At 38.8% G+C, this 19862-nt stretch overlaps 1 protein-coding gene across 3 annotated transcripts in view; it reads right to left on the bottom strand.

Annotated features, from left to right (window-relative positions):
* The window catches only part of CD86 (CD86 molecule), a 62058-nt gene extending 43527 nt beyond the window's left edge, over positions 1–18531 (bottom strand). For all 3 annotated transcript variants that reach the window (XM_029214265.1, XM_029214268.1, XM_029214267.1), the window contains exon 1: positions 18403–18531. In XM_029214265.1, the coding sequence (XP_029070098.1) occupies positions 18403–18416 (14 nt within the window). In that variant the 5' untranslated portion in view covers positions 18417–18531. The remainder of the gene's footprint in view (positions 1–18402) is intronic.
* Between the last annotated feature and the right edge of the window lie 1331 nt (positions 18532–19862).

Here is a 19862-nt window from a genome sequence, read left to right as displayed (position 1 = left end):
CTTCATTACTACTTTCCTATCTTCTTTTCGGACTTTCCAATTCTCACTTTGACCTTTCCACAAAAATCTTCCTTCTATCACTGGAAAGGTGATGATCATTCTTTCCCACTACTTCCCCTCAGCCACTCTGTGTGCATACCTTGGAAACGTCATCCTTTACTCGAATAGGCCCCACCTGGGGTTTTCCTCTGGATTTTACAGTCATATAGTTTTTAATTTGAAAGGGTCCATTTGGTTTCCTTATTGTAACACATGAAATTACCCCACCTATCAGAGCACAGGGAACTAATTCACATTCAACTTACTCTTCAACTTTTCTTCTCTTCCTTGTACTCAGCAATCAAAATGTAAGATTGACTAAATTGGAAAGTCCTGCTATCAAAATATTTGGAATAGTATTTCCCAAACTTCAGTCATTCTAGGTACTAGTACCACTTCATACCCATGTAAAATCTGTACTATTCTTTGTACAATATTTTTCTCTTAACTTACTTTAAGTAAATTTATTTTAAAAGGAATCCTATGTCAATACTAAAAATTTTAAAAAGCAGTATCATTTGTCATAAGTAAAGGATGAGTAAAAATAACACGCCACACTGGACTTTGGAATGACAGAGACCTGTGTTCAAACCCCAGCTCCAATAGTTAATAACTGTGTGCTCTTGGGGAAGTTACTTAACTTCTCTGAGCCTTAGTTTCCTCACAGAAGTAATACTAAGTATCTTATAAGCTTGTTGTGAGGGTCAAACAGGATGACATATATACATATATATACATGGTACCTAGCACAGATTCTGGCATGTAGTAGGTCCTTTTTTAAAAAAGGGTTTTTGTTTTTGTTTTCTTTTTTCCATATCCCTTCTTTCATACATTTATTTTAGTTCTTGCTTAGAGCAGCCTCCTCCAAAGCTGTAACATAGAAGTGCAGGGAGATGAGACAGGCAGCAGAAATAAAAGATGATACAGTGTCATGGAATTCTCCTACTCTATGACTTAATTTGAGTTGCAGGGTTGTTTAAGGGACCTCAGAAGTCATTCCAGTCTCTCACTCAAGTAACGACCCCCCTCGATATCATCTCTGATAGATGGATGTCCAGTCTTTGCCTTTTCACTAATATTAGAAAACTCACTACCTGATAAGACAGTTATAAGACAAAGGTCTTCTTCACAGAAAGACAAATACCATACCATATTGTTCATATGTGGAATCTAATTTTTAAAAACGATATAAATGAACTAATTTACAAAACAGAAACAGACTCACAGACATCAAAAACAAACTTATGGTTACCAAAGGGGAAACATGGGGGGGAGGAATAAATTGGGAACTTGGGATTAACATACAGACACTACTATATATAAAATAGCTAACCAAGAAGGGCCTAATGTATAGCACAGGAAACTCTACTCAATATTCTGTAATAACCTATATGGGAAAAGAATCTGAAAAAGAATGAATGTATGTATATGTATAACTGAATCGCTGTGCTATACACCTGAAACTAACAAAACATTGTAAATCAACTATCCTCCAATAAAATTAATTTAAAAAGTAAGACAAAGGTCTTCTTTATAATAATCCCAAATCTCCCACTCCTTACTCCTCACCCCCATAAGTACCATCTAGTTGTCCTTGACATGTTTTCTAGAACTACCAGAATATATGTATGTGTGTGTCTATATCTATATCTGTATCTATATCTATCTAGATATAAAATCCTCCAAATAGTCAAAAGCAGATATTATAAATTTCCTTAATAGTCTCTTCTCTCAACTAAATATGGTCAGCATCCTCAACTGTTCCTCATATGATTTGGTCTCTAGAACCCTAATCAACTTGGTGGCTCTCGCACTGGCACCCATCTCCCTGAGTTTGTCAATTGTCTCTTTGCTCACAGAATGAAAGGTGCAGTGACAAGATCACTTTTGTTAATGAGTCAGAGATCAAATTAGCCTGTAAATAGTTGCATTGGGAGGTTGGCTGACCATGATTTTTTTCACATGTCGAGTCAGATCACCACCCTCTGGCCCCATCTTGTTTGTGTATCAGTATTTGGGGCCAGCGTTCAGCCAATCGAAATTACTCTGAATCCCACATATGTCATCCATTGTAAATTAGCCATCTCTCCAAGCCCGTGCCACTTGAAAATCTGATAAGGAGGCCTTACCAAGGGTCATCAGAGCCAAGGACAGAGAGGGTTCAACAGTGATGGCGGTCAACAGTTTCAAATGCTAAGAGGTCAAACAAAATGAAGATCAGTTCCTTGTGTTTAGTGAGGAGGAAGTTGCTGGTAACCTCAGAAACCTGCCCTCTGTGTGGGGCTGCTTCCTCCACTGCCTCACTCCCAGATGCTCTAAGGTCTGAGGAGGCCAAGGCTACCAGGAAAGCAGCAGGAGGGGAGTGGCTTATAGATGGTGGCTGAGTGGAGGAAACAGATCCCTTCCCTATGTCCTTGCTCAGCTTTGCTCAAGAGATGTTCCTCTGGGACCACATCGTTAGGGTCCACTCTGGGAGGCAAAGCTAGAAACCTGTGGTATTTGGAAACAGCCAAACACTTAGCTGAATTTTCCAATTCCATTCATATTGGTTGCTTTATATAAATGGCTTCCTGTGGCCAGTGGTCAAGAGGCACTCTAAAAGTATGCCAGGTGGTGGTTCTGATACTGGATAAAATAGTTTCTACAAATAATTGTAGAGAAATGATTTATTGAAATGTTAATTAGTGTTTGTTTTCTGAGCTTCCTTGATACAGAGATTTTTGCAGAGAAGGAAGCAGAAGAGACCTAAAGTCAAAGGCACTTCTGGACTTTTGTGAAAGCCCCTGGAAAAGACAATACAGGTGCCCTAGAGGGTGAAAGACAACACAGAGTGCCTTTGAGATGCAGAAGGAAGGGAGAGAGGGCAGAGGGGCATGGGGACCATGTGTAGTGGGAATCAAGCACCGCTCTCACTGCTCCCAAAGAGACAACAACCTCAGGGGCAGTGGCTCATGCCTAGAGAGCCAGCGCCCTTGGCTCAGGGGACCCAGCCTCAGTACGTGACCTCATTCCCCACCGTGGCGTGGGGCAGAGAGCTGCCAGACTTCACAGACCACTGTGGGCTAGAAAGTAAGGCTGCCAATGGCAACCAATACAGACTAGGACTTCCACCACTTCTTAGGCACCAGGCAAACTTCCTGAATTCTGACTGGGCCCCAAGAGGGGAAGGGCACCCCTGTATGATCAAGATGGAGTCTCCTGTCCGACTGGCAGAATGGGGGCTCAGAGTTGGGATTAAGAAATAGGAAGAGTGATCATCTCTTACACACTTGGATTCATGGACAGAAATTCATAGCCTACACGTGGTATAATCCATGCAGGGGGCCCAGGATTGGACTGTAAACACAGTTTCTGAATTTTTCTTTATTTAGAAGTGATGCAGCCTAGGGCTGGGTCCTATTCTTATTCCCAGCCTTGTCGCACAACCTCTAATAATGCAGGATGGTCAGCCACCCCAGCATCTGACTCTACTTTTAATGAAACTCTGCTGGGTCCACAAACAGGATTCCCTGACACCACCTGAGAAAGAGCATAGAACATTTGCTATGACATTTGCCTTTTACTGCTGTTGTAAAATTGTATTTTTAGAACCTTCCTCCTTAAAGCATAAACACACTAACCACTAAGAGAATGAAAAGACAAGCCACAGACTGGGAGAAATATTTGTAAAACACAAATCTGATAAAGGACTGGTATCTAAAATGTACAAAGAACTCTTAAATCTCAAAGATAAGAAAACAAACCGCTCAATTTAAAAATGGCAAAAGATCCGATTATACAAAGTCACCAAAGATATACTGATGGCAAATAAAGCATATGAAAAGATGCTCAGTTTCATATATCGTTAGGGAATTGCTGATTAAAACAACAACGAGCTACTAACTACATAACTGTTAGAATGGTTACAATTCACAAAACTGACGGTACCAAGTGCTGATAAGAATGTGGGGCAAAAGGAACTCTCATTCATTGCTGGTAGGAATGCAAAATTATATAGGCGCTTTGGAACACAATCTGACAGTTTCTTATAAAACTTAACATAAGCCTACCATATGACCCAGCAGTCATGCTCCTAGGTATTTACCCAAATGAATTGAAAACTTATGTCCACACAAAAACCTACACATGAATATTTACAGCAGCTTTACTCATAATTGCCAAAACTAGAAGCAACTAAGATGCCCTTTAATAAGTGAATGGATAAACAAACCGTGATACGTTCGCACAATGGGATATTATTTAGTGATTAAAAAATGAGCTATCAAGCCACAAAAAGACATGGCAGAACTTTATATGCATATTGCTTGATGAAAGATGCCAGTTTGAAAAGCATACATACTGTATGATTCCAACTAGATGACATTCTAAAAAAGACATAAACCATGGAGACAGTAAGAAGATCAGTGGTTGCCAGGGTACTTGAGGAGGGATGAATAGGTGGAGCACAGGGGATTTTTAGGGCAGGGAAACTACTCTGTATGATACTGTAATGGTAGATACAGGTTATTATAAATTTGTCAAAAGCCATAGAACACAAAGAGGGAGACAAAGTATGGACTTTAGTTAATAATAATGTATCAATATTGGTTCATTAATTGTGACAAATATGCCGCAGTAATGCAAGATGATAATACTAGGGGAAACTGTACAGCGTAGGGGGTATACGGGAATTCTCTGTATTATCTGCTTAATTTTTCTGTAAATCTAAAACTGTTTTAAAAATAAAATCTATTAATTAAACACACACATGCACACTCATCACATGCAATGATTCCTGGTAAAGCAACCAAATGAACGATGTGACATTTTAGAGGGCTTCTAGACGAATGGGTAAGAAATTAGCATGAATTTCACAGTCCAGAGGTTCACTTCTCCATGTTGCGCATTTATCAGATGCCATGCATAAAATGTTGCAGTGAAAAATCTCCAGTTTTGTGGTTCTGTCCTCTATTTTGACATTTTCTGCATCTTTCCTGTGCAGAGCCATAGATTTTTATGTCAATTCCTTAGGTAAATTAAAGAAAAAGCCCCTGTTGTTTTCTAAGGGCCAGATCAATTAAAAAAAAAAATAGCTTTCAGTTCCATGTTTCTGGAGGAACATTCTTAGAAATAAAATGTTTCTTTTTTCTTTGAGGAGGAGATACAATCTTGAACTACACTTAAAATAGATTTTATATAGTTAAGCGTCAGAGTCTTTTTCTCTGAGCCCAAATTCTGCAGCCTCAGTATTTATATCCTGCAAGTGGGTCGACAAGGTAGGAGAGACCCTCACCCTTACAACCTCTAGCATGGGCTCCCCTCCCGTCCTAGGCTGGCTTGTTTGGTCTCCCTAGCTGCCCCTCCTTCTATTCACTTTCTCATGATGCAAATTCACACCTATCATTCATGCATGCTAAGAAAGAGGCCATGTGTATTGTTTCTTAACTTGTATTTGATCAGCTTCTGAACACCGAAACTAGGACCCAGTGATACACTTTTGCCTAGATGTCCTCTAAGAAGTCAGAAAGGCAAGAGGCACCAACAGTTGTTTTGCAAGATTCTATCCAGTGAATACAAAACATTCTCTCAAAATCACACGGTGGCTTAATATTCAGCAGCAAAATACGCCTGTTTGGATTGAAGATTACATTAGCACGTACTGAAAAGTAGGTTAAGGAAAAAAACTGTCGAAAGGGTAAGCGTCAGGGTACATGCATTTTAGAAAAAGAAGTACTGTTGTACTGGAGATGAGGGTGGCCTTTAGGTGAGCTCTTACTTTAGTGGTCTGGGTGAGTGAGGAAAGGGAGGAAGATGGAGCTGGGGGCGAGAACCCCAGCATGTGAGGAGCCAGCCATCCCATACTCAGGGTCTGAGAGGCATCGGTGGTCTGGTGGAGACAGGGCAGAATGGGGTGGGGGTGTGCTACGACACACCCAGAATCAGGAGTTTCTGAGAAGTGTGATATCTACAGTGTGGTGAATGGAGATACTTCCTTGTTTGTCCCCATGGAACAAGGCCCTTCACTGGGGGACAGGCCCTAGGGACCAGCGGGGAACTGGACCACAGGTCAGAAACAAGGTTAAGCCAGAGAAGAACGGCAGCTCAAGGGAACCAAGGAATTCACAACTCAGTGGACAGAGACCAGGATTATACCAGCAAGATCACAACTAGAGCACCCCTCCTGCCTTGCCTGCCTCCTGAGTGCACAAACACCCCCTGGAAGGGCTGGGCAGAGCATCAAGGCTGGCGCCAGAGCATACATGGGAACTGGTAGTAACTATATACTCTAGTGACGTCCCAATACATACATTTTATGCTTCACCTGTGTTCCCACTGATCTTTGTATCTCAGTTAACATTTCCCATTTTTCAATAATTCTTTAAAATCCACAGATGTAATTACACCATTTGGAATTTCTACTTTTTAATTTGCCTTCATTCACCAACAAATGCTTAACCAGCCTTGATTAAGTACAGGCCCTGAGCTGGTCCTGGGATCCAAGGTGAGCAAAAGCAGAGGGTCCCTGTCCTCCCAGATCCTGCAGGTGAGTGCAGGAGACCTGTGCAATCTAATAATGTCGAGGTACTTGTCACCAACTGATTTTCAACATAAACAACTTCAGTTACATATGATGTCCTAATGATCAAATACCATCTTGAAAGCATGAGGCAGATTCTAACTAGATCATGCAGGCCACAGTTAAGAAAAATTTCCCCAGGCCCTCCATCTCAAGGATAGGCTCTCTGAGAGATATTTCATATTTTAAATGGTCACAGTGTCTGCATGACCATTAGTCATGGGTGGAACAATCGAGAGAGCTCAGTTGAGGGAGGCGTAGACTAAGTGATCCTTAACTAATTTAGTAATTCTATGCTCTAGCTATTCAGTAAGGTTTACAATACAATTTTACAATCCCAGGACTTTCTCTGATAGTTTACTCAAAAGATAGTTTACTCAAAAGATAGTTAACAGGTAACATAACCACATAAAATCTTTCCAAGAAGAAGGAAATATATACAGTGGCAAGTTTAAAAATTGATACAATAAATTGCCAACATTGGTGATGGAACTTTTCAGAATCTAACAGTGAATATCTGATTCCAAACTTACATCCTTTCAATCTTTAGCATTACCTGGGAACATTAAACCTCAGTTCAGAAGATTGTGATCTCTGAATTTAAAGGGGCCCCTTGCTTAAGAGTATGCACTTACGCATTCTGAGAAACTGTCATTTCTTTCACAAAGCGTTTGACATTTGCCATTTCCTTTATAACCTCGGTTAGAAGAAATAAAATGGGATAATATTCTAAATGTAAAAGATGCTAGAAGAGTTAAGTCCATGTAGTTTTCGCTGTGTGTGCAGAGGAGGGAATATAATACATAACAAAACTAACACATTTTAACAAATGGCAGTATATTTCAAATTTAGGGAAGCACAAAGACCTGAGAAAGCACCTTTTTATGCAAAATATTTATATAGGAGTATAAATAAAATGTGCACTACAAAGTAAAATAAAATAGACTGGGGCATACAGAACACAACTAATATGACTAAGCTTGTTTAAAAAAAAAAAAAAAAACCACTGGATTTTTTAAAGCTTCCATTTCACAGCAGGGTTGAGGGAGGGGGTACTTCATACCCAAAGGCTCACTTCCCTGTGTCATCTTTGTAACCAAAAGCAATGCACATAAGACTTCTGTGAACCCTTAAAATATGTATTTGTCAATTTGAATTTGCAATTTTCAAGTTGGTGGTGCAGAACCATACATAGAAGTGTAATTTTTGCAGTTCCCTTCACACACCTTTATCTGGAAAATTCTAAAGGTCCACCACCACGCAGAGGTGTTGCTATATGAAAGAAATTTTCCAGTAAAACAAGATGTTGCTCTTCTTACTCTGCAGCAATGTCAGTAAAGCTTCTTTTGAAAAGTGCCTTAAATAGATTTCCACATATCTGGTTTAAGACTGAAAACAATTTCAAATAAGCCTTGCGCTGGTTAGCTACAGCTTTAAGGTGAGGAGTTGGAATTTTTAAGAAGGACAGCATTTGTAAACCAGTTCCATCTTTGTGTTTCATGGATTGAAGACAGAAAATATTGTATCTGTCATCACACTTGAGTTGCATTTTCACTATGCACGGCCTATTTGCATACAAACAAAAGAGATTATTTTTAAAAGAGGTTTTCTGTGTTTTTGTTTTGGTCCTTTGGGATGACTGTGGTAAGAAGGGACCAAGCCATTTTCACACCTTGGATTTCACACGTGTTTAAGTGACCCCCTCACTTCCCCTTCCTCCCCACCCACTTCCAATGTCAATGGCGGTCAATGTTAGGATCTTTGTCACCATTTGTCTGGACTATTGCAGCAGCCTCCAGGCTGGTTCCCTCTCACTATCCTTTACCCTACCATTATCTTTCATCAAAAACAATCTGATTATGAAACTTCCTTGCTTTAAAGACTTACTCCCTGTTCCTCATGGACAGAAGTCACACTTACTTAGCAAGACACATGAGGCCCTTGACAGCCTGAATCCAAGTTTTCTCTTCTGCTTTTATCAGTCAACTCATATAACTTACCCTCTAGTCACACTTGAACTGTTCACTATTCCCTGACCCTCTCAAATCCTATCAAGGCATTTTGCCTTCTTTGCCTTTGCACAGACTGTTCCTTCTGTCTGGAATGCCTTTCCTGCCTTCTCTGTCGGCAAAATGCCCCCCTTCCTTTAAGATCCAGATCATTCCACAGTTCACAGCTGAAACCTTTTTTTTGGCCATCCTTCCCCTCCTCTTTTCACAATATCTATACCTTCCTTGCTCCCAAATCACATTACTTATTCTTCCATTATAGCTATTTCCTCATTGTGCTACAATCTCACTGCTCACATGGCTCTCCTGTCCTGAGTTCCACAAGGGCAAGGGACATGTTTCATTCCCCTTTGCGTTCCTGGTGCTTAGCAAAGGAACAGGTCCAGTAAATGTTATTAAAGTTAATATCTGTTAGCTGATTGCTTATAAGCTAGGTGCTCTGCTAAGTACTTTAAATCTATTACTTCATTTAATCTGCACAACAAACATACAAAGTTTTACAAGTGAGGGAACTAAGTTGCAGAGAAGTTAGGCCACTTGCTCAGGGACACACAGCTGGCAACCTCAAGGTTTTAGTGGTATATAGAATTGAATCTGTTTTAATTTCTAACTGATAATACTATGTGACTATCATTAGAATGTCAGGCATCAGCGTACTTTTTTGGTGTGGTTTGGCACTTTTTTGAGTACATGTCTCTACTCTGCCCCTTACTAATTTTGTGATGTTGAGTAACTTACTAAACCTCTCTAAACCTCAATTTCCTCATTTTTTTTCAATGGGGAAAATAATACCAAGCTCACACGGTCATCGTAAGGATCCAGGGACAACACCTATGTAAGTTCCTAGCCCTGTCCCTGCTCATCACAGCCATCACTGTTCCTTCCTTCTTTGAGCCACGCATTTCATATTCCTCCATTAGTTCACTTAATCCTTACCCTCTGAAAAACTGAAACTATTCAACCTTCTAACAGATGAAGAAACTGAGGCTCAGAGAATTAAGTAACCTGCCCAAAGTTCCTTTAAGCAGATGTTTTTCCTAAGGCCCCCCAGAACTGAATAAGCCCCTGATATCAATAACTAAGTAGTGTTTAAAGGGATCATTCTGCCTGTATGTGTGAAAATTCAGCTGGAGGCATTAAAGAGCCTGGGTTTGAGCCTGTTTTCCTTTTTTTAACTTTTATTTTCTGGCAACCATGAACACTTAACAAGCCAGGGAATTCTCTTGGAAATAAAGTCTTGGGTGAGCCACTGAATGGGCACATTAACTTTTCTACTCCCTACTGTCTAAATTCTCCATGTTCCTTGAATTTCCACCTTCTCCACTGAGCTCTCAATCAAGTTCTCCCCTCGCTCCCAATCCACTTCCTTCCAACCCCCAGGGGAAGATCATGGGAACACTCCCAACTCAGTCAGAAGAGAAGAAGATAAGTGGCCTCTGCCTTAGGATCTGGTTTCCATAGGGAAGTGTCTTGCTGGGTCCACACTTTCAACCCCCTTAGCTTCTGTCTCCCAGCTCTCACCTGCCTTGTTCCATCACTCACTTCTGTTATCTGAGGGTCTCAAAGGTGTTCTATGTTTGCCACTTCTGACTTAGAGTCTGTACCCCGCTACTAGATGACTTTTTACCTTGATTTCATCCTCCTTAGCAGAGCAATGAAATCCCTATTTCTAAAACCCACCAATCTAGAGGTAATCACTATGACTATTTTGACGTATTTGCTTGCTATCTTGTTTCTCTGCATTATTTTCTTTATAATTCCATAGTCTTATGTTTTTTTCTGTCATCAAGAAGTCATCATCAACTTCACTTTTAGTTTACTTAACCATTCACCTACTATGAAAAATTTAGGTTGATTCTTATTTTTCATTATAGTAAATAATGGTGTAATAAACATTTTTGTACACAAATCTGTTAACATCCCTGATTGTCTAATTATATAGATCCCTAAAGGTGAAATTATTAGAACAAGATAAATAAGTGTATTTTTATGATAAAGAAAAATGATAGTTTATGTATCTTCTAGAATTAGAAGTATAAATTTGAATATGTTACCCATGATTACTAATGAGCAAAAACGTCTTTATAAATTAAAAGCAGATAAGCAGAACTAAAATATTTGAGGTCCAAAAGGCTACAAAGGGGGTTTCAAGGACAACTTCATGAAGACACTCAATTGATTACCAATCATAGGACAGGGTTTCATTTTAATGTTTTTGGCATCCTACCTCATATAAATATATTTTAGGTGGCTTTTTTGTTTGGCTTTCACCTTATTCACTTGCATTGAGCCTGGCCTTCTCTTATCTATAATTAGGAGGTCTATTATAGCAACTTTTCAGTTACAGGTAAAAATCCATTTGCTAGAACTGAGTCGGAAAAGGCAGAGCCAAAGAAATTTAAGACTTCATTTAAAAGATAGGAAATAATAGATTTTAAAGAAAATAATGTGAAGCCTAAAATATTTCATTTTCACAAGACTCTACATCCATTATAAATTCTTATAACCCTCATAGCATTGGTAAGTACCAGTAGCCTCATTTTACAGATGAAAGCACTGAAGTTCAGGGAGCTGGATAGCTTCCCCAAGGTGACATCGCTAATAAGTACAAAATTACTTATTAACTACTTATTATTTGACACCAGCCCGACTGACTCAAAATGCTGGCACTTATCTAAGACACAATACTACCTACAGACAAACAGAAAACAGACACCTTTGTGCTCCTGGGGAACCCCCCACACTTCACTCATAAAAATATCACCACATTTGATATATTTACCACTAAGCTGAGCTCTTTCAGCACAGAAATCATATTTGCTCGTCTTTGGTATATTTCAAATGTGTGGCATACTGCCTGGAACAAAGGTGCTGAATGAACTGAAAAAATTACTTAGAACATAGAGAAATAGGCAGTGGCCAAGTGTGCTTGTATCTGAATTTTTAAGGCTCTTGATACAGCGTCTTAAATTGCTTTCCAGAAAAGTTATAGCCATTCACAATCCCACAATCAGTAGTATATGAAAGTACCATTCTTCCTGTATACTCTGAGCATTAATACCCCCATCCCCTAATGAAATATAAATTATTAATTTGATAAATGAATATATCTCATTGGTGTTTACACTGGCATTTCCTTAATACTTAGTGAAGATGAAAATTTTGTCTTTTAAAATTACATTTTAAACTGTTTATTTTGAAATAATTAAAGATTCAAAGGAAGCTGAAAAAAAGTGTACAGGGAGGCCCTATGTACCCTTCAACCAATTTCCCCCAATGGTAATGTCTTGTATAACACTAGTACAATGTCAAAATCAGGAAACTGACATTGGTTTAATCCACAGAGTTTATTCAGATTTCACCAGTTTTATGTTTTATGTGCACTCCTCTGTGTGTGTGTGTGTGTGTGTGTGTGTGTGTGTGTGTAGTTCTATGCAGTTTTATCACACGTGTAGATTCATGTAACAACTGCCATTATCAGGATACAGAACTGTTCCACCACCACAAGGCTCCCTGGTGCTATCCCTTTGTAGCCACACATACCTCTTCCTTTCCCCACCACCCCTAACTATGGCAACCACCAACTTGTTCTCATCTCCGTGATTTTGTTGTCTCAAGAATGTCATATAAATGGAATCACACAGTAGCATTTTGGGATTGGCATTTTCACTTAGCCCTGGAGATTCATTCAAGTTTCTGTGTGTATCAGTATTTCTTTCCTTTTATTGCTGAGTAGTATTTCATGGTATATGTGTAGCACAGTTTGTTTAATCATTCACCCAAGGAAGGACATTTTCCCCCTTAGTTTTCGACCATTAAGAATAAAGCTGGTATGAGTATTCATGTACTGTTTTTTGTGTGAACATAGGTTTTCATTTCTCTGGGATAAATGCCCAAGAATGCAATTGCTGGGTTATATGGTAAATGTATGTTTAGTTTTGTAAGAAACTGCCGAACGGTTTTCCAGAGTGGCTGCACCATTTTACAGTCCCAGCAGCAACGTATGAGTGATCCAGTTTCTCTGCATCCTGCCAGCATTTGGTGTTACCATTATTTTTTACTTTAGCCATTCTGATAAGTGTACGATAATAGCTCACTATGGTTTTAATTTTCATTCCCATAATGGATAACGATGTTGAACATCTTTTCATGTGCTTACTTATCATCTGTATATCCTCTTTGGGGAAATGTTTTTATGTCTTTTGCCCATTTTGTAATTGGATTATTTGTTTAACTGTTTAATCTGATAAGTGAAAACATCTCATTGGTGTTTCTTCAATGTCTACTGAAAATGAATATTTTTTTGTTATTTGTATATTTTAAAATCAATTATTAACGGCATTGGATTGCTTTTGTCACTTCATAATTGTTGTTTTCCATTCCCAATTAGATTATAAAGATTGTATGTCTGCTTTTTCTTCTGTATCCTCCATACTGCCTTAAAACTATCAGGTTCTTGATAAAGATTTATTGTTTACTCGGTTGAAAATAGTTGTAAGATGGAGGTGATGATCTAGGTTTATCTTTTGGGTACTTATTTATTTCAGGTTTTACCCCATGGTTATTTCCTGGCTGCTATTGACTAATTCATTTATTTCACTAAATGTTCATTTAAAAAAATTTTATTAGATCTTTTAGTAGAGTCAAACCTGATTAATTTGATCCCCAATAATATAGAAGTGTGACATTTGCATTGCTTGGCCAGTAATATCCTGAGGCTACAGAAGGCACATTTTAAACTCACTTTGACTTCCAAGCTTTCTAGGACAATGCTTTAATACTTCCCTATTCCAATTCTACTATGTTTTTTCCTGCTTATTGACCTAAGTTATAATAATCCCCCAAATTCCACTCAGGCTTGTTTTTTCCTTTACATCATTAGATTCACCACAGTCTTACAACATCCCCCTTACAACATCAGATTCATCATAGGGTTCATCTCTGAGAAGCTTTGAAAAACACATTTCTTATGGCTTAACAAAAGAGAATGGAATCTATGTCAGTACCACAAATCCAACATGTGAAATGACAGCTGCAGAAAGCAGAGGAGACTCCAGGTCTGGCCGATTGACTCTAGGGTGTCTCCGTGTGGCTCTTTATGGACAGCAGAAGTGAGTTTGGTTCAGTGAAGAGGTCCCCTTTCATCACCTAATGTTTTGTGGGAGTGATCTATCTGCTGTCTCTGTTCTCAGCTCTCTAAGATCTACCCCCTCTACTCAGCTGGGAGTGCTCCACAAAGGTCACCACAGACCTCTGGACTGACATTTTCAGTCATTCTCCTACTTCACCTTTCTGCAGAATTTGACACCGTGACTACCCTCTACTTTTTGAAATATTTTTCTCCTCTTAGCTTAGGTGACCTAATCCTTTATTGGTTCCTCACCAAGCTCTCTGAGATATTTATTCACAGTTTCTTTCTCTGGCTATTTGCACCCTCACCAAAGGATTATGTACACCCACCAAATGTATTTGTTTGTTAGGGCTGTGATAACAAAGTACCACAAATTTTGTGGTTTAAACAACACTCCTTCTGAGGGTTTTAAGGGAAGGATCTGTTCTAGGCCTCTCTTCTTGGCTTGTAGATGGCCATCTTTTCCAAGTCTCTTCACATGGTCTTCCCTCTGTGCATGATTCTGTGTCCAAATTTCCTCTTACTTTTAAGCATATCAGTCATCTTGGATTAGGGCCCATCCTAATGACCTCATTTTAGCTTGATTATCTCTGTAAAGACCCTATCTCTAAATACAGTCACATCCTGAGATACCATTAAGAAGAATGGTACTTTCATATACTACTGATTATGGGATTGTGAATGGCTATAACCTTTCTGGAAAGCAATTTAAGACTCTGTACCAAGAGTCTTAAAACATAAATTTTGAGGGGACACAACCAACCCTTAACCCTTAGTCCCTAGAGTCACTTTTTCTGTATCTCATGTGCTCAGTGTAGAAATTTGGTAAATATGCTTTGTCTTTCCATGAACATGTCCTCCTCTTTTTTTAAACTGAAGTACAGTTGATTTATAATATTATGTTAGTTTCAGGTGTACAGCTGTCCTTCTCTTTCTTGCATCTCTCTCCTCCCCTGGTTCCTATGACCTCACTTTTCTCCTGCTCTGTTCCCATTCTCTCTAGTCCCTCCTTGGTGTCTACTGTGGACTCTTTATCCTCATCTACCTCCTTAAATGTCAAAATTTTCCAGCTTCCATCCTTGGCTTCTTCTCAATTCACCATCCCCTCTCCCTAGTGATCTCACCCACAACGAGAATTTCAACTATCACCTATACTTGTGCTGAAGACTCTTAATGTTTTCTGCAGCCCATACCTCTTTTTTGAGCTTTACACCTGTATATCCACTTGTCTACTTGGACATCATCTAGCTGCTCCAAGAGATCTCAAATTCAGCATTAAAAAATGAATTCAACTTCTGTCCTCTTTCCCCTGGCCCAAACCCAATCCACTTGCTATATCCTCCATTTTGTGAGGATGCCACTGTATACTTAGATCTCTCCTTCCAAGCTCCATATCTGTCAAAAACCAAATCCTATCAATTCTGGTGTGTAAATATCTCCCAAATGCATCCTCTCCTCTCTCACTCTACCATAACTGCCCTGGTTTTATGTCCTCAACGCCTCTCCTTGAATTAGTTTCCTATAGTCCTATTAGCCTAATAGTTTCCTAAATGATTTCCTTGTTAACTCAGTTCTGCACTCTGCTGCCCGAGGAATTTTTAAAGCAAATTTTATCGTATTTTTGCTTGTTTATGGTTCTTCAAATGTAGGCTGTGACTTTAGGATAATCACAATGGATGCCTGGGCTCGGGGCAGGGGGGAGAGAGTGTCCTTGTTCTGACCCCTCCCAGTGTACACCTCATCCTCTATGAGTACTACTTGCCAGGCATCTTCTCACAGCTACACCTGCAATTCCCCCATGCACCCCATTTGTCTACTTAATTACCCAGACCTTGGGTGTTTAAATTATGTTGACTTCCCATGAAGCCCACAGCTGGTGGTCTAAAAAGCCTCAGGAGGGTCTCTGAGCCATCTTTTCTCTCCTGTACTAGCTCTCTGCTCCCGGCTTCATCCTTGCATCTAACTTGGCTCTCGGCTTCCCTACCCTCATCCTCCTTTCCAGCATTTGGCTTCCCACTGTGATCAGAGTCATTTCCTGGAAGTGGCTGGTCTTGTCCTTGGACTCTGCCTGTTTCACTGTCAGCTCCCCTGGGAGCCCAGCCTAGGGTTGTCCTGACAGGCTCAGAGGGGATTGAACACTTCTGCTGGGAAAAAACTTTCCTGATTCTAATCCTAGCATTGACATCAAGTAGCTGTATCATCTTGGACAAATGACCTCCCTTCTGTTTCTTAATCCTAACAGTAATAGTAATAAACAACAACAATAATAATAATCACTGAATACTTATTGCGCGGCAAGGTTCTAAGTAACTTACATGGATTATCTCATTAAAATCTCACAATTATCCCCATTATACAGTAAAACACTAAGGATTTCAGTTGTTAAGCAATTTGTCCAAGGTCACACAGCTAGAAAGTGAAAGAATCCGGGACAGAAACACTAGCACTTTGGTTCCTAACTGTGGCCATTTAACCCCTGCACTGTTCTTCTTTCACCGTGCAGTTCACTCCAGAGCCATGAGATCCATTTGTAAAATAAGGAAATGAGCACTCCGGTCTCTTCCACATAGAATATTCTATGAAAACAGGCTTATCAGGATCTAGTGATTTATGGGTAGAGTGAGTATATTTTGAGAAGGAGTTAAGAGACAAAAAAGTTAAACATAAAGGGCCAAAGCCCTAACAATGGAACTCCACAAATTATGAGTGATCACATACCACTAGACAGCTGACTGCTTTTCTGAGAGAAGCCAGCTATTGGTTACTTTTTCTTAAATATCTAGTTTTATTTTTCTGCCTGCAGATGTGATCCAGGTTCAAAAGCACAAAGTAGAAAATAAAAATCATCTGTATTTCTAACATATACATATAGAGGTATCATGTATAAAAGTAGTAGCAGTGTACATTCTGGTTTTTTTCTTATACAAAATACATTAAGAATTGTTCTACAATAGAGTTTTTAATGATTGCATGGTATTTCATCATGGATGTTCCATAATTAACTAACTACTTATGTTTAGATATTTAAGTTGTTTCTAAGATTTTCCCTATGGGAAATGATGGCAAGAAAAATATGCTTGCGTCCTTACAATAAATTCCTAAAAGTTGGACTACTTGGTTAAAAGGCGTATACATTTTGCTTTTGGTATGTATCACTAGATTATTGTCTAGAAAGATTATATTATCATCAACAGGTAATAAGGGTATAAATGTTCCTCCCTCCTTAGAAACACATAGGATTCTTACTTGCTTGCTTTTCAAACAAAATATTTGCCAAGTTGATAAAAGAAAAATGACATTTCACTTTTAATTTGCATTTCTTTTATTTCAGGTAAGACTAAATAGTATTGGCCATTTATATTTTAAAATTTCCTGTTCATGATCAATTTTCAGGCACTGTGAAACAAAGAGAATCTTAACAAGAACAGTATAGACAGTGGCCTGTGGTTCTATAGACATCTGCAGGCAGTGTTAGCATAAGGTACCACTTCTGTGGTTCCACAAAATTATATATTCTGAAATTGCTCACTTCATACGTGGGTAACATTTCAAAATTTCACTGGAGGGAAAAGGAGTCTTTACTTGGAAATTAAATTCTAATCTTCTGAAATAAAAGCAGCAAAGCTGCCTACCAAACCAGTAAGCACTGGATAGACGAGGGTTACGTAGATTTTCAAAGAACAATAATAAATAACCAGTGACCCCAGCTGCCACCATCCAAGAGAAGGGTGGATGTGACTTCTTCCAGTAAGTCACTGCCATGGGGGCCTGCCGGGACATGGAGAAACCTTGTGGTGCAGGACAAAGTGGAAAGAAAGATTTTTACTCCTTATGACCAGCGTGACCTTGAGTTAATTATTTAGCTGCTTTAAGCCAGTTATCTCATCCATAAAACACAATGATGATATCATCTGCCTGAGAGTCACTGTGAAGATGAAAATTCAGTGAAATCACACTAGTAAACTACACAGCATATCATGCATATTCAATACCTGGTAGCTAACTGAATTACTCTACCTCCTTCTGCTACCTCACCCTGCTCAGAATCTCCCATGGCCTCTTTGTGACTCATGATCTGGGTTCTGCATTTGTTTTTTACACCTCTTATTCCTCTTCCTTTTCCTCGGCCTCTCTCCTTCTACTTTCTCTATCTCATTCCCCACCCCCAGGCCAAACTGACCTTGGTGTCCATTGAATTTACTCCCTGTCATTTGTTATACTTGTACAGACATTTTAAAATTTCCTGATTCTTGAAATCAGCAACTGTAACATTTAAATATCTGACAAAAAATTTCAAAAATCAAAATTAAATCACTTAAAAAACCCCCAACAACCAATAAACATTTTGACATTTCCATAATTCTCATCTTTAATTAGTAGTCAAATATCTTCGGTAGACATTTTTTAAAAGCTCCCCTGCCTTGGAGGTATGGGATCATCTTAGAGTGATGGAGCAAGAAGTTGCGAATGGCTTCAAGACTCTAGCTAAACTTCCATAGCATAGATTGCTCTTTCTCCCAGATATTCCTGCTGCATAAATACATCCTTAATACATAATTAGCATTCTTGGGCAGGAAGGACAGAAAACAGCACCATCCTCGATCTCAGCCTGACACTGAGGTCACTTAACTCATAACTGCCTTTCAAGAATAAGAATGATCACTCACCATCCGAGACCCATCTTCACTGGTTTCTGCTGTTGGGGTAACTGTCTGGGAATGACCTCGTTTGTTGTCTGTCTGTCTGTGCTAGTGGGCAGTGGGAGGAGGAGCAACCCCTCCTACACCCCTGAAAACTTTCCTCCTCAATGACTGTATACTTTGTAACTTTCTTTATTAAAGGCTGTTCCTCTTTTTTTCTACAGATTTTGCCAACACTTGTGGAAGAAATTTAACCCTTTTCTTGCGTTTGAATTTGTTGACCTAGGTCTAAATGTATTAAAAAAATAATAATTCAGTGGCTTGAGTTCCAGACATGGCATTAAGATGAAGCTGACTAAAAATCCCCCCTCTTGAAACTCTCTCAAAAAGCCTAGAAAACAAGATAATAAGGGAAAAAAAGAAACCCACAACACTCTGCATCTGTAAGATAGAATAAAAGAACGTTCTATAGATTTTGGTAAGACAATAAAAAGTGTGATTTATTATGGATGTGTATTGGGTAGCCTCCCCCTGTGATTTCCACCACCAGGATGATGGAGGATTTCACTGAACTTCAAGGGCAAGGGGGTGACCTCCTATGAGAGCTGCACAACCAAGGAGGTCAAACAAAAACTACCACTTTTATTATGTCATTCCTACTATAGCCAAAAGTTAGATTGGTCAAAGAGAGGATTCCTGAAATAGAGACCTGAAAAAAAAAAGCAGAACCCTAAAATTAAAAGATGTACTTGAGAGAGAAACATAAAATTCATCAAGTGGAATCTATTACCAGAAGAAAAGAAATTTCCACGTATGAACTAAAAAAGGCATAATTAAGGAACTCAAAGGGTTCAGATGGTCAAAAAAATGTTTTTAAGAAAATGGATTTTCATCCAGAGAAATCATTGTGAGCATTTCAAATTCCAAAGACAAAGAAAACTAAAAAAAAATAGAAAAAAATTAAAGTAGGATGACTGCAGAGAAAGTTAAACCAGCTCGGCATCTTAATCAACCCTAAATGTCAGAAAACCACGGAACAACATCCATAGTGTTTCGAGGTAGCATTCTCTACCCAGATAAGATGCCAGTTAAGTGTGAAGTCAGTAGAAATATATTACCAAGCAGACAAAAACAACAACAACAAAAATACCACCACTAAGATAACCTTCCAAAATAAATTACTTAAATATGTGTGTTCCCAAATAATTAGAAATGAATTAAAATTGAAAGCCTAAGAATGGAAAAGCTATGATTAAAGAAAGAAATAAAACTTTGGTAAGCTTAAAAGCCAGTAAAACATACAGAGATAACACTAAAAAAATTGTTGTAAATTAGTTTAGAAGATCAGAATGTTAAGAAAAATTATTAGAAATAGATTACCTATATTATTTTTAATGAAGTTTGAAAATAACAGGTGATAGGATTCTGGGAAGATGGCAGAGCAAGAAGCACCAGGAATCTCTCTCACTGCCTAGACAATTGCACTG

Source organism: Monodon monoceros, unplaced genomic scaffold (genome assembly GCF_005190385.1).
Source record: "Monodon monoceros isolate NGI ecotype Baffin Bay Population unplaced genomic scaffold, NGI_Narwhal_1 Super_Scaffold_11, whole genome shotgun sequence".
Classification (NCBI taxonomy): Eukaryota; Metazoa; Chordata; class Mammalia; order Artiodactyla; family Monodontidae; genus Monodon; species Monodon monoceros.
This window is presented reverse-complemented; position numbering and strand designations above follow the sequence as displayed.